Source organism: Protomyctophum parallelum, assembly GCF_964188405.1.
Source record: "Protomyctophum parallelum genome assembly, chromosome: 15".
In the NCBI taxonomy this organism is placed as follows: domain Eukaryota; kingdom Metazoa; phylum Chordata; class Actinopteri; order Myctophiformes; family Myctophidae; genus Protomyctophum; species Protomyctophum parallelum.
Window position 1 is genome coordinate 38571841 of NC_139710.1, and position 11814 is coordinate 38583654.

Sequence of the window (11814 nt, forward strand, 5' to 3'; positions counted from 1 at the left end):
AAACGTTGTATTTTTTGTCCGCTCTGTTGTCAATACATTATTTTGGGGGCTTTTAAAACGGTGTGCGGGTCTCCTTTTTGCTTTCTCATGTTGACTATTGCAAACTACAGCTAGTCACGTCTTTGCACTTATAGGCTATTTACCTGGTAAGGTCTGGGTAGCCTCAAAAGGTTAAAGTTCAAGTGCTTTCAGAGTGGAGGGTGGACCACTGAGAGAAAAGACTATTTTCTCTCAGTGGTTCACCCTGCACTCTGAAAGCACTTTTCAAAAGAGAGAAATTTGCCTGGATCAACGACAGGTCTGATTGATTATTTCACAGTATGCAAACAAGTCAATTCAAAAACTGTTACTTTGAGGACGAAACCATGAAAAGCTAAATTAAACTTGTTTAAATCAGAGTCCAGGGTACATGCATGGTTTCCTCCGCCATCGGTGTGTGAATGGGTGAATGAATGTAATGCACAATCTATGTAAAGGTGTGTGAATGGGTGAATGTAATGCACAGTCTAGTATGTAAAGGTGTGTGAATGTGTGTTATGGCATACAGCTCATGAAAATCTAAAAATCCAAAATATTAGAATATTTTATGAGATCACTAAAAAAACATGTTTATTATGCAGAAATGTCGACCATCTGAAAAGTATGTTAACTTAATTTATGCACTCAATACGTGGTCTGGGCTACTTTTAAACAAATTGTTTCATCAATGGGGCGTGGCATGGAGGCGATAAGCCTGTGACACTGTTGGTGTTTTGGAAGCCTAGATTTGTTTTGATAGCAGCTTTAAACTCATTTGTATTGTGTGTGTACGTGCGTGTATCATTTGGAAACATAAGTTTTGTGTGTGTGCGCAGCTATTAGTTATCAAAGCGAACATGGCGTGCTTCATTGGAATTTTATTGCAATCCACCTGGCAAACTCAAGGTCACGGTCATGCGTCTGTGCCTTCAATCCGCTGCAGACCGAACACACACACACACACACACAGTCTCCTAAATCTAGTCAACCAGGCCTTTGCTATTTGCTAGTAGGCTATGCACTGGACACAATTGTGCATGACATTATATCAATAAACTGGAAATAAGAGGTAATCTTCGACTATGCATGCACCTCTTGCTACCACAGCACCTCAATGGCCCTAAAAAAAGGCTCCAGAAATCCCAAAACAAACTGGTCAGGCTACTATTTACCTGGCCTTACTCCCAGAACCCACCTCACCCCTGCCCCCTGGGGTCAAAGTCAAACTGTTTCATCCCAATCCCAGATCAGACAGCAGTCAGACAGTTGCTGACCACCTCTTCTCCCTGACTCTCCTGAAGTGTTGCCACATTGTGAGAGAAATAAGCTTCCAGGTCTATGAAAACAAAGCCCAAAAGAAGCGAGCATGCACTTGATCGCCCTTTATAAATGCATGTAAATGACCACTCAAACCCCCACCGCACGCACACACACACTCACACACCTCAAATTGCCCGAGGTGAGTCAAGTGGTAATGTATTCACTTATACATAATTGAATAACTCTTTTCCCTTTAGCAAATACTTATTTGTTTATTCATCATTTAAACAATATAAAGCCAATCAAAATAAAGTTTGTTATTCAGAACCTTTTGATATTTGCAATTGTTCATGTTAATACAATATCGCAAACGTCTCTTAAATGAGTATGTATATGTACAGCACATGCAAATTAAATTATTCTGCACAATTTGAGTAGTATAGACATAATACAAAAAAAAAAAAGTTTAATCTTAACATTTTAGAAGAAAAAAAAAGACAATACTTCAGACAATTTCTTTGCTAAATTATTCACATGGTTTTATAAAATGTCCTGGTAGATGGCCGTGTGACGTTTTCATTGTCAGTGGACCAACACTGCATGTGTTTTGTCAAGCTGGGCTTGAAACCTGGGTGTTGTCAACAGTGACAAAGGCTGTTCACCTCCATGCAGAATAATTTGTTTAAAAGTAGCCCAGACCAAGTATTGAGTGCATGGATTAATATACATGTTTTTCAGATGGTCCACATTTCTGCATTATAAAAATATAAATTTTTAGTGGCCTTATGAAATATTGTAATATTTTGAGACATGGATTTTAGATTTCATGAGCTGTTTCACCGTTTGAATTATATTACGGAGGGATTTTTTATTTTTTTAAAAGAAGGAGCTGTATACTTTCTTTTTTTTTTACAAATTGAAGTAACTGATTGATTGACAAGTTGTTTTCTTTCCAGACCAGAATTAAATCAGTTCTGCTTCTGCAAAGAGACGATTCTACAGCAGTGGTTCCCAAACATTTTCACGTCAAGGACCCCCAAAATAATTAGCCCTCGTTCCCCCATTTGAAAAGATACGCCAAGGATTGTTGCGGCTCTAGCAGTGATTCTCAACCCGTTACATTTCAAGGTTCCTCAGTTTGACACACATTAGTCTACGGACCACCATTTAATGGCATTTCTATCTCTGAGACCCCAATTTATAATGTAAAATCAATGGAACCAAATGGACCCTAAGTACAACTCTCAGAGTTACAGACCCATAAAGGTCCATTTGGTCCCAACCTATCATTTAGCTGGGGAACCCCTGGAACTCCGTCAAGGACCCTTGGGGGTCCCCGGACCGCACTTTGGGAACCACTGCTCTTCAGCTCGAGGTTTCAGAAACCAACTCCATTAGTTTAGCATCGGCGACTTTGTCTCCACTGACTCCATCCAGACAGCAAAACACACCAATGACATGGTGCGTTCTGTCACAGCCTTGCTCCGATTGGTCCGCTACGTGTGGCGATGTCAGAGCTTGGCCTTGCGTCGGTCACGGAGGGCGTAGAGCACTGCGTGGGCGTGGTCGAACGACTCGCCGAGAGCCGATTGGACGCGACTCCTCCAGCGCTGCAGGTTGGGCCGGTCCTGCAGTACATCTCTGTCACCACCTAGAGGCTGACAGGAGAACAGCACACACACACACACCCACAACCACACACACACACACACACACACACACACTTTTAAATAAGGTTAGAGGTCAATTTGGAGCATTTTATGTTGTAGTTTCAGTTTCAATCAACGAGTGCGTTGTGTTTGTTTGCTTACTAGAGCAAGACCGGCAGCAAAGCTTGTGGCTTAATTCCAGTGTTGGGCAAGTAACTTTTTAAAAGTAATTCGTTATTTTCTAACCTATAATGTTTCACCGAGTGCCGCGCTATAAGCTTGTAGGTCTGCTATTTTAGAAAAATCGTGAAAATGAGGCACAAATATTTGAATATATAATCTTTCAGAGCGAACGTTTTTAACTCAAATCTTTGCTTCTTGGGGAACAACATATTTTATAATTCTGTCCCTCAAATGAACGTTTGGATCTGTTTACCAATCCAACCGTTGATGCCAAGCAGGGAGACACTGGGTCCCATTTTTAAAGTATGACCATGTGACCCATGTGGTTAAATTTATCTAACCCAGATAGCATTTTATATAGCACTATAATATAGTAATTATGCATAGTTTCATTATATAGATATTCCACTGTTAGGTTCTTAGCTTATGTGTGACTCATGATGATTCATGTCAGATTAAAGCAGGGAACCATAGCTTTAAATTGACATATTGGTTGTTCAGTTTAACCCACCAGTTTTGGAGATATGGATTATAGAGTAATGTCTTGCAGAAAACAGCGAGTTGAGAAAACAGGCTTGAACATCTAACATTACACCTGCTACATGTTTGGGCATTTATTTCATATTTACATGTCGATTTCGATGTTGACATTTATTTCAGACATGCTCTAGTATGTGAAGAGTCTGCCTGTGCTATAAACTCATTTTGGAAAAAAAAGAAAACAAAAAAGTTTTTCTCCTCTGGTGAAAAGCTCAGTCAAATCTGGTCACATTAATTATGAGCAATATCTGATCTCAGATTATTTGCAGGGTCATATCTGCTGATACCGATTCTGACCGATTCCGATATTATACAGAGGACCACAATGGAAACAATCCTAGCTAGGCCCGGGGCTTGGCCCAAAGCCTGTTAATAAAGTATGCAATCAATCAATAAATAGCCTATACTCTTTTCCAAGTGTCCGTTTTGACAACGTTGAAAATGTAGAGAAATGTTCTTTTTATTTTATTTTTATACTTACTATTTTACATCACATTTGATTTGGCTTTTGTTCTAGACTAGATGTACTAGATACTTTTTATTTATATTGAACTTATTGATGTTTTATTTAAAAACATTCTTGCTGGTGAAAACCAAATTAAATAACCTGTATTATTTTGAGACCGTTCCGATATCGACATGGCATTATTTTATGGCCGATAACTTTATTATTATTTTTTTTTTTTAAAGGTATTTTTTCTGGAAAATATCTTTTGTTTAGAATATCGTGAAAAATCGTATCGTGAAACTCATGATGCGAATCATATTGCGAGTTGAGTGAATCGGTACATGCCTACTACTAAGTAAATAGTGAATTGTCACCCCCCCCACCCCCGACCTCTGACCTGCATGAGCTCGCAGACGGCCAGTAGGTCCGCCACGGTGATGTCATCGCCACACAGGAAGGGCTGTCGTCGCAGGAACATGGAGTCCAGCAGCTCCAGTGTCCTGTCCAGCTCCGACAGAGCTCGCTCCAGCTGCGAGCGGTCTGGACCAGAACCGCCCGACATGCGCGGGAGCAGAACCTGCGACAACGCATCCACAAGGACACAATGAGCCTCGTTAACGGTGGCTGAGATTAGCTGGTCACGGACGGACGGACACACGGACGGACGGACGGAGTGCAAAACATACTCTCCCCATGCCTTCGGCTGGTGGAGACAATAAAAACACTGGGGAGGCACTGGGTAGGCACTCAGGGGGACACTGGGGAGGCACTGGGGGGACACTGGGGAGAAACTGAGGCGGCACTGGGGAGGCACTCAGGGGGACACTGGGGAGGCACTGGGGGACACTGGCGAGACACTGAGGCACTGGGGAGGCACTGGGGAGGCACTCAGGGGGACACTGGGGAGACACTGAGGCACTGGGGAGGCACTGGGGGACACTGGGCAGACACTGGGGAGGCACTCAGGGAGACAATGGGGAGGCACTGGGGGGACACTGGGGAGGCACTGGGGGGGGACACTGAGGAGGCACTGGGGAGGCACGCAGGGAGACACTGCAGAGTCACTCAGGGGGACACTGGGGGAGGTACTGGACATTTCATATCCCACACACCATGATTCACTAGTCTATAATAATAATAATAATAACTAGAAAAAGTGCCATTCTGGGCACATGTCTCCACCAGGAGGATAGGAGTGTGTGTGATGTTTGGCAAAATGTTTAGGAGTAATATAAACATGTTTGTTTGGGGTTTTGTGTGTGTGTGTGTGTGTGTGTGTAAGTTCTATTGGAAGTTGGCTGTGCTTTTGATTCAAGTTTAGAGGAAGCTTTCCTTACTAAACAAGTAAAATCTCAACCATTAGTACAGGCCATTATACAACTGGGCTATACGTGTCAGCTCATTGTTTTTATATTTGGCAGCCTGGGCCATGTCCACAGGCTAGTGGTCAGAGGCTTGAGGATTATAGCGTTGTCCAAGTGTAAGGCAAAGCAGCTTGCAGTCAGTCTATTTGGAGGAGAAGGTGCTTTTTGTACCCATGATTTACTTTCAGTGTTGGTAATATGACAGACTGAAGTGACCAATGTTTGCTGTGAATAAGTTCATGTGTTGCCTATATTCTGTACATTTAGGGCTTGTTTGGACTCAAGCACTGAGACATGTGATGTAGAGTGCGTAGTATATTGGAAGCAAGTGATAATATTTGTGCCCTTGATAATGTATTTTATAAATTTGATTTTGGACTCAAATAAAGAAGTGTGTGTGTCGTGACTTGGCCTGTTGTAGCGCCACCATGAGGCTGATTTGAAAACTGTCAAGTGGCATTTCTTCCTCAGCCTAGTGGGAATAGGCATGCACAGTTTCACCACAATGGGACGCTGCGTTGAGGAGTTGTGGCGATTTGTACAAAACGGGCTACTACTGAAAACTTTAGAACCAATCGTAGCCAATCGGGATGGATAATTATGAGAAATCAAACAAATCACATGATCACATGACTATGGAGAGCATGTGTACCGATTTGCGTGAAATTTGGATTTGGAATATAGAATATTAGAAAATGTGTTTTACATATGTCGGCCTCCTGCTGGCGCTATAAAGAGCAGATGTGAAAAGATTCCAGGCAAAGGTTTTTCCTTGGCTTCTAGGGAGTGTGCATACAAGGTTTTACACAGATCGGTGCAGTTAAGGGTAAAAACACAAATCGGTCAGTTATAGCGCCAGAGTTGAAAATATTCAAGTGGCATTTCTTCCTCGTACTAGTGGTATTGTGTGTGCAAAGTTTCACGGAAATCACACGATGTGTTCATGATTTGCAGCATTTTGTTTGAAACGGAGCACTCCTGCGAACTTTGGAAGCCAATCTTAGCCAATCAGGATGGAGTCTGAAAAATCTGAAAGACGTGTTTCGTTGAATGGCTCTAGAGACTGTGTACCAATTTGCGTGATGTTTGGACAAAAGCTGTAGGTGTACTGTCAAAACATTTGTTTTGCACAAAGCGGCCTCCTGGTGGCGCTATAACAGGCCAATGAGAAAACTTTGGGGCAGAGGTTCAGCTCTGGCATTCAGGGAGTGTGTGTGCAGAGTATGGCTACGATCAAGCAAACGGTGCCAGAGATTAGCTGTTCACAGACGGACGGACACACGGACGGATGGAGTGCAAAACATACTCTCTCCCCGTGTCCCCTAGGGTAGGTACCCTCACAAAAAGCATGCAGTAATCCTGGTCTCTAAACTTTCTCCCCCTGGCCAGCCGGGGCGCCTGATGGAGGGGAAAGGAACTGGTTGGAATAACGTGTTCCTTCCACGTGCTACGTCCAACCAGGGAAACTCCCCCCTGTCAGGTGTAAAGGAGCAACTTGGACACTCAGGCATGAAGGAAGCATGAGTTCAATCCGTTGCTCTCCCCATGTCCCTCATATATGGGGACTAGGTTGGTGGAGGGTGTGTAGAGCCCAGGATCACATTAGATAATTGACACAGGGGTGAAAAATGGGTTACAAAATCGTGTATAAAGATTAGATGGTGTATAAAGATTTGCGTGACGTACTGTATGGATAAAATATGTAATATAAAGAGTTGCTAGGTGATGAAGTAAACCGAAAATGAAGCGTCCATCTTGTTCGGCCACGTGCTCCACTCGCTGTTGTTTCTGTTCCTTTCAAATGCCGTTATCTCAGATTCCTTGTCCCAGATTATGTTTCTGTCAAAACAAGCTTTATCCGGGGCATGGTGGCACAGTCGGTAGTGCTGTCGCCTCACAGCTAGAAGGTCCTGGGTTCGATTCCTGCTGGGGACGCTGGGGCCGTGTTTGCATGTTCTCCCCGTGTCCCCTAGGGTAGGTACCCTCACAAAAACCATGCAGTAATCCTGGTCTCTAAACTACCTCCAGCCGGGGCGCCTGATGGAGGGGAAAGGAACTGGTCAGAATAACGTGTTCCTTCCACGCGCTACGTCCGGCCGGGGAAACTCTCCTTTGTCAGGTGAAAAAAGAAGCAGCTTGGACTCCTCATGCATAGAAGGAGGCATGAGGCCAGTCCGCTGCCCCCCCAGGTTGGCAGAGGAATTAGATAATTGACACTGGGTGAAAGAAAGGGGTTGTAAAATCGTGGGATAAAATGTAATTAGAAATAAAAACAAGGTTTATTCACCGGCCCATACAGCCAAAGTACTGTAGTAATGGTCTGTGTGTGTGTGTGTGTGTGTGTGTGTACCTCCAGTATGAACACCTTGGCGGCGTGCGGTCGTGTGTGTGTGTGGTGCCAGGCGGTGTATTCGTCCACTCGGGCTCTCCTCTCCGGTTGTCGTGGATACCAGTGTTCTGGGATGTTGTGTTTGGTCACCAGGTACTTGAGGATGGCATCGCTATGGTAACAACAACATTAATTAAGACCAGATTTTACAAAATGTCTTCTAAATTGACAGTTAATTGTTTCTATATCAATGTTTCTCAAAACTATTTCATGTCAAGGACGCCCAAAAGTTATATGAAATTGGCCGCGGACCCCCATCTGAAAATATTGTTGTCTCACTCTCAGGGACCTCCCAGAAGCAAAAACTTGAATAAAAAATGTTCACTCTAAAAGAATACATATTCAAAGATCTACAAGCTCATAGTGGCACTCGTAGATCTGCAATTTTTCAACAGCTAAAGTTTAAAATATAATAATGGTTAAAGTGGTTAAAAGCTATAATGTGACACAGATGCATCCTCAGGTCTAAATGGGTTAACCAACTACAGAAACACATAAGCGGTAGAAATGTATATAGAGGTATAGATAGTGTTTGCGGAGTTTTTAAGCACAAGATGAGAAATAAAGTTGACTGGTCTGGTCTGTGGTGTTCAATTTATTCTAGAATTAAGATGTATACAAATTATGATAGACGCAACCTCTCTGAAGGAGTAAAAAGGAAAAATGGACATTCATTGAATATATGAAGACAATACATCATGACAAGTTTCCATTCAAGCATGAAACCAGAGCTTGAATGGCCCATTGATAGATGTAGCTAAGCTTGACCTTGGAGAAGGCAAGTAAGCATTATGGAGTTTAGGAACATTGTGAGAGCAACAAAAAAAGGGGATTGTATATGAACAGAGAATATAATATTCTGCAATCAATAGATATACTGTATACCGAGGTGCTGTTTCTCTGTTGTTATCGATGGCGATCTTGGGATATTATCAGACAATAGGAAAAGTGACCGTGCTATATTAAGGCAGATGATCGTACAATGGAGCTACGTTCACGAGCGGGTGACTCTTCAAAGTGTAGTGAAAAACTGCGGCAGGGAAAATAATGTTTGTTATTGAAAACGATAAAAGTGTTTCCCAACTTTCAGCAGCTGTCATCTTTATGAACACGTTTTGTGAGGAAAGCTAGTGGTAAGCATGTATGTTGCAGATTGGTCACAAATTTGGCTAACTTCCCTCGACTATAAGACAAACTTTTTAGCCCGTGGCCCAAAAGAGAGATTAGACATTTGTCCTGGGACCCAAATTAGTGAAAATAGCAGATTGTACAGTAATATATATATTTTACTCGAGACGTGACCCATAAAATTAGGGCAACATTGAACTAATCGACGTTTACAATAGAATGACCCCTGTCTGACCTTTCTGTCAGGACAAAACCCTCGTCCACCAAAACAGGAACTTTCTGCATGGGATTCAACCTGGTGAACTCTGGTGTACTCTGCTCTCCTATACGCATGCATTGCACGCACGCACGCACACATGCGCGCGCACACACACACACACAACACACACACACACACACACACACACACACACACACACACACACACACACACACACACACACACACACACACACACACACACACACACACACACACACACACACACACATGGGAATAACAAGTACTCAGGGTATAAGTACTACTCTAACTATGGGCTAACTCTACAGTCAGATTTCAATGCACTACAGCACTGGTTTTCAACCATATTCATATCAAGGCCCATTATTTATTGGGCATTTGAGCCACCGTTTGATGACATTTAGCCTCTCAGACCCAAAATTAAAGAATATTTGTGCTCTCATTGGATATACGATTTTGTCCACAATTCAATGCCGTTGCCAAACGTCGATCAAAATAACAATTATTCTACATTCTCTAATTGCGTAGACGTCTTGTGAATTAAGTAATGAAGATGATTAACAATTATTTAACATGAGTTAAAGATCTACAAGGGTCCATTTGGTTACCAACTCTCCATCATTTAGCTGGGGACCACCTGGAACCCTCTCAAGGACCACTGGTTGGAAACCACTGCACAACAGAACATCATGAGCTCTTTCTAAAATAAATAAAGGTGCAATCGATGCATTTTTCCAAATGTATAATATAGGTCAGTGGTTTTCATGTAACCCATTTCATATCAAGGTCCATTATTTATTCTGCATTATTTTGAGCCACCAACCACTGAACCACCATTGGATGAATTGAAAAGAGTGGACCCTATTGTAAACAATTAAAATGCTTCATGGTGCTGTCCACAGTTAACAGTTTTTGTATTGAGTTGTGTTGAAATGTACCTATTCTGCAAACTGTTAATAAATACATCAATAAATCAATGATGACATTTAGCCTCTCAGACACATAAGGCATATATGTATTTTGAATATCGTTGGATAAGATTTTGTCCACAATTCCATCATCCATGCTGTATTTATGTTAAGGTACGATTAGCAGAGATAACGTTGATCAAAATGACAATTCTTCAGCATTCTCTAATTGTGTAGACTTTTCTTGTAATGCTGATGTTAATAATAAGTAAATAATAAATATAATATAATAAATAATATAATATTAATAAAAGAATATAGTATAATAGCAATGCTCAATTGTGCAGCTTCCTTTTAAGTCAGAGCTGTTTATTATTATCATCATCGTCATAATTTCCCACCATGGTCTATTGGTTCCATGTGCACACTACACGGACTTTAGGGTTCAGTTTAGAAGCGTATGTTGTGCTTAACTAGGTCAAAGTTCACAAGGACTAGAGTTGAAAGCAGGACATAAAACAGAGCGGCTAATGTAATCTAGTAGTTCCGTTGCTTTATTTTAAGTGCATGGTAATTAACTTGTTACTTGCAGCTGGTTTAGACGTTAATAGTAGTTATTTTATGGTATAATTAATTAATTAAACTGTGCACAAGTCTGGTAATATTAATAATATGACGTTTCCTCACCTTTCCTCAGCGCCACCGCGTGGACGGTGTGGGGTATTTTGTTGTAGTTTAACAGAATGTGCACGGCGCGGCACGGCTGAGACAACAAGTCTAAATAAACCTTCAGCATGCTGCTGTTAATATGTATGCCCCTTTAAACACTTTTAAACCTTTTATAACGTCTTTATTTTAATAAATACAAGGACCGTGTGGATCAGGGCTGGTTTGTTTATTCCGCCATCTTGGATTTCAGAGTCAGAGGTCAGACGTCCATAGTCCATAGCTAACCAGCAGCAGCGTTGCCAGGTTTTGGAAGAGAAACAAGCCCACAAGAAGCGACTAGGCTAGGGAAGTGCATGGTTTTTTTTGATTGATTGAAATATTTATTAACAGTTTGTAGAATTTACAGTACATTTTAAGCACAAACTCAAAGCAAAAAAGGGAAAAGATACAATATACAGTGAGGGAAAATGATTTTACAGAGGCCAGTTTCGAATTGCAGCCATCCGTAGGTGCCCTTTGAGAGCGGTTTTGAAGGAGTCAAGGGATTCACATGTCTTAATGACTGTTGGTAGGGCGTTCCACATTTTGGTGGCATAGGAGCGAAAAGAATTTAGTCCCTTGTTTGTGCCGAATCTGGGTTGTACATGGTTTGTTGCACTCCCTCTGGTGTTGTGGGGCACTTAGGGAGTTCCAGGGGGTCCCCAGCTAAATTATACTTTGGGTCGGTGACTCTGAGAGTGTACAAATGGAACCAAATGGACCCGGTTCCTCATATATTCTATGAGAATTAAATTAACATTGATTTTACAATAAATTGTGGGTCCCAGGTCCGTACAGATGTTGCAGGGCCTTTAGTTGGAGAAATACATTAATCTGGCGGTCCTTCTGTCCTTGAAATGGAAATGTGTGAGAATCACTGGTTTAAAACAACATTTTGAAACGAGTCCAAAATAATCAACTGCACTTTAGTTTAGAAACAAGCCCCCAAAAGAACGCCAATATTTACATAAGCGCAACT

At 41.8% G+C, this 11814-nt stretch overlaps 1 protein-coding gene across 1 annotated transcript; it reads right to left on the bottom strand.

Moving 5' to 3' along the window:
• Window positions 1–2175: 2175 nt before the first annotated feature.
• gstt2 (glutathione S-transferase theta 2) lies at window positions 2176–11026 on the bottom strand. Its single transcript, XM_083784561.1, has 5 exons — window positions 10815–11026; window positions 9215–9302; window positions 7813–7963; window positions 4496–4675; window positions 2176–2936 (listed from the first exon to the last, which is right to left on the bottom strand). Exons 1-5 carry the CDS (start codon window positions 10921–10923, stop codon window positions 2790–2792), a joined length of 675 nt encoding a protein of 224 aa, XP_083640687.1. The 5' UTR covers window positions 10924–11026; the 3' UTR covers window positions 2176–2789.
• Window positions 11027–11814: the final 788 nt, after the last annotated feature.